Source organism: Peromyscus maniculatus, chromosome 8 (assembly GCF_049852395.1).
Source record: "Peromyscus maniculatus bairdii isolate BWxNUB_F1_BW_parent chromosome 8, HU_Pman_BW_mat_3.1, whole genome shotgun sequence".
Taxonomy (NCBI): Eukaryota; Metazoa; Chordata; class Mammalia; order Rodentia; family Cricetidae; genus Peromyscus; species Peromyscus maniculatus.
This window is the reverse complement of record NC_134859.1, coordinates 59,820,084-59,821,484: the sequence shown is the minus strand read 5'-3', so window position 1 is coordinate 59,821,484 and position 1,401 is coordinate 59,820,084. Positions and strand designations below refer to the sequence as shown.

The window sequence follows — 1,401 nt, the reverse complement described above, 5'->3', positions numbered from 1 at the left end:
GTTTCTGAACATTGAACTCAGATTAGGGAGCATATTTAAAAAATGATTACATAGAGAAAGTAGAGTTCTGAAGAAAATTTTAAGATCCAGGACACATTTTTTTGTTTTTAATTTTTAAATTAATTTTACATACCAACCACAGATCCCCATCTCATCCCTCCTCCCACTCCCCCCCCACTGATATAAGAAATGGGGATGTCATTTTAGAAAACTCTTAGCTCTTATGCTATAGTTTTATAAATAATAAGGACATCAACTCACAGTGGGGTCCCTAGTTAAATAGACATTTTTGAATAATTTAATAATAATATTCACATTTTTGAATACCGAGTAACTACATAGAAGGCTTCATTAAGAAAACAGCCCAAAGTGTGTGTGTGGGGGGGAAGTCAAGCATTGGTAATGGTAATATCAATATATCTACCTGATATTGTTATGAAAACATCTAAAAGGTGATTATCATCATCAGAAGAGACTTTTCTTTTGAAATACCCTTTTTAGGGCTCCTTTCATGTCTCTGTTCCTCAGGCTGTAGATGAAGGGGTTCAGCATAGGAGTCACCACTGTATACATCATAGACATGACAGTGTCCTTCACAGTCGAGTTATTAGCAGATGGACATAAGTAGAGGCCAATAATTGTCCCAAAGAACAGTGACACCACAGACAGGTGAGAACCACAAGTGGAGAAGACCTTGTGGATGCCTCGAGTTGAAGAGCCCTTGAGGATGGAGGAGACAATGCGTGCATAAGATGCTATGATGAGTAGGAAAGGAAGTACAACAACAAGCCCTCCTATGATCAATACCACCAACTCATTAATGTGAATGTCAGAGCAGGCCAGCTTCAGCAGTGCAGACAGATCACAGAAAAAATGGGGAATCACATTGTTTTCACAGAAAGACAATCTAGTTAAGAGCAAAGTGTGTAACATGGCATGTGATGTGGTCAGCACCCAGGACAGCACCACCAGACTCACACAGAGCTTGGGGCTCATGATGCTGGTGTAATGAAGAGGGAAGCAGATGGCCACGTAGCGGTCATAGGCCATGGCCACAAGAAGGAAGCTCTCAAGGTCTCCAAAAAACAAAAAGAAATACATTTGTGCCAGGCAGCCTGCATAGGGGATGGATGAGTCCTGGCTCTGCATGTTCTGCAGCAATTTGGGCATTGTGACAGAGGAGAAGCAGAGGTCAGAGAAGGACAAATTGCTGAGAAAGAAGTACATGGGTGTGTGAAGATAGGAGTCCAGTAGAATGAGGATGATGATGATGAGGTTCCCCAGGACAGTAGTAAGATACATGGCCAGGAATAGGATGTAGAACAGGTGCTGTTGCTCTGGGGGGATGGGCAGGCCCAGAAGGAGGAACTGGGAAATGACAGTTTGGTTGTCTTCAGGCAT

The 1,401-nt window shown here is 42.3% G+C and overlaps 1 protein-coding gene across 1 annotated transcript; it reads right to left on the bottom strand.

Annotated features, from left to right (window-relative positions):
• Positions 1-465: 465 nt before the first annotated feature.
• On the bottom strand, positions 466-1,401 carry LOC102925248 (olfactory receptor 1468-like). Its single transcript, XM_006977360.3, has one exon. The coding sequence runs from the start codon at positions 1,399-1,401 to the stop codon at positions 466-468; it is 936 nt and encodes a 311-aa protein (XP_006977422.1).

What these genes read in the sequence shown, in the direction of transcription:
- LOC102925248 (XM_006977360.3), bottom strand. Translation starts at nt 1,401, where the DNA reads ATGCCTGAAGACAACCAAACTGTCATTTCCCAGTTCCTCCTTCTGGGC.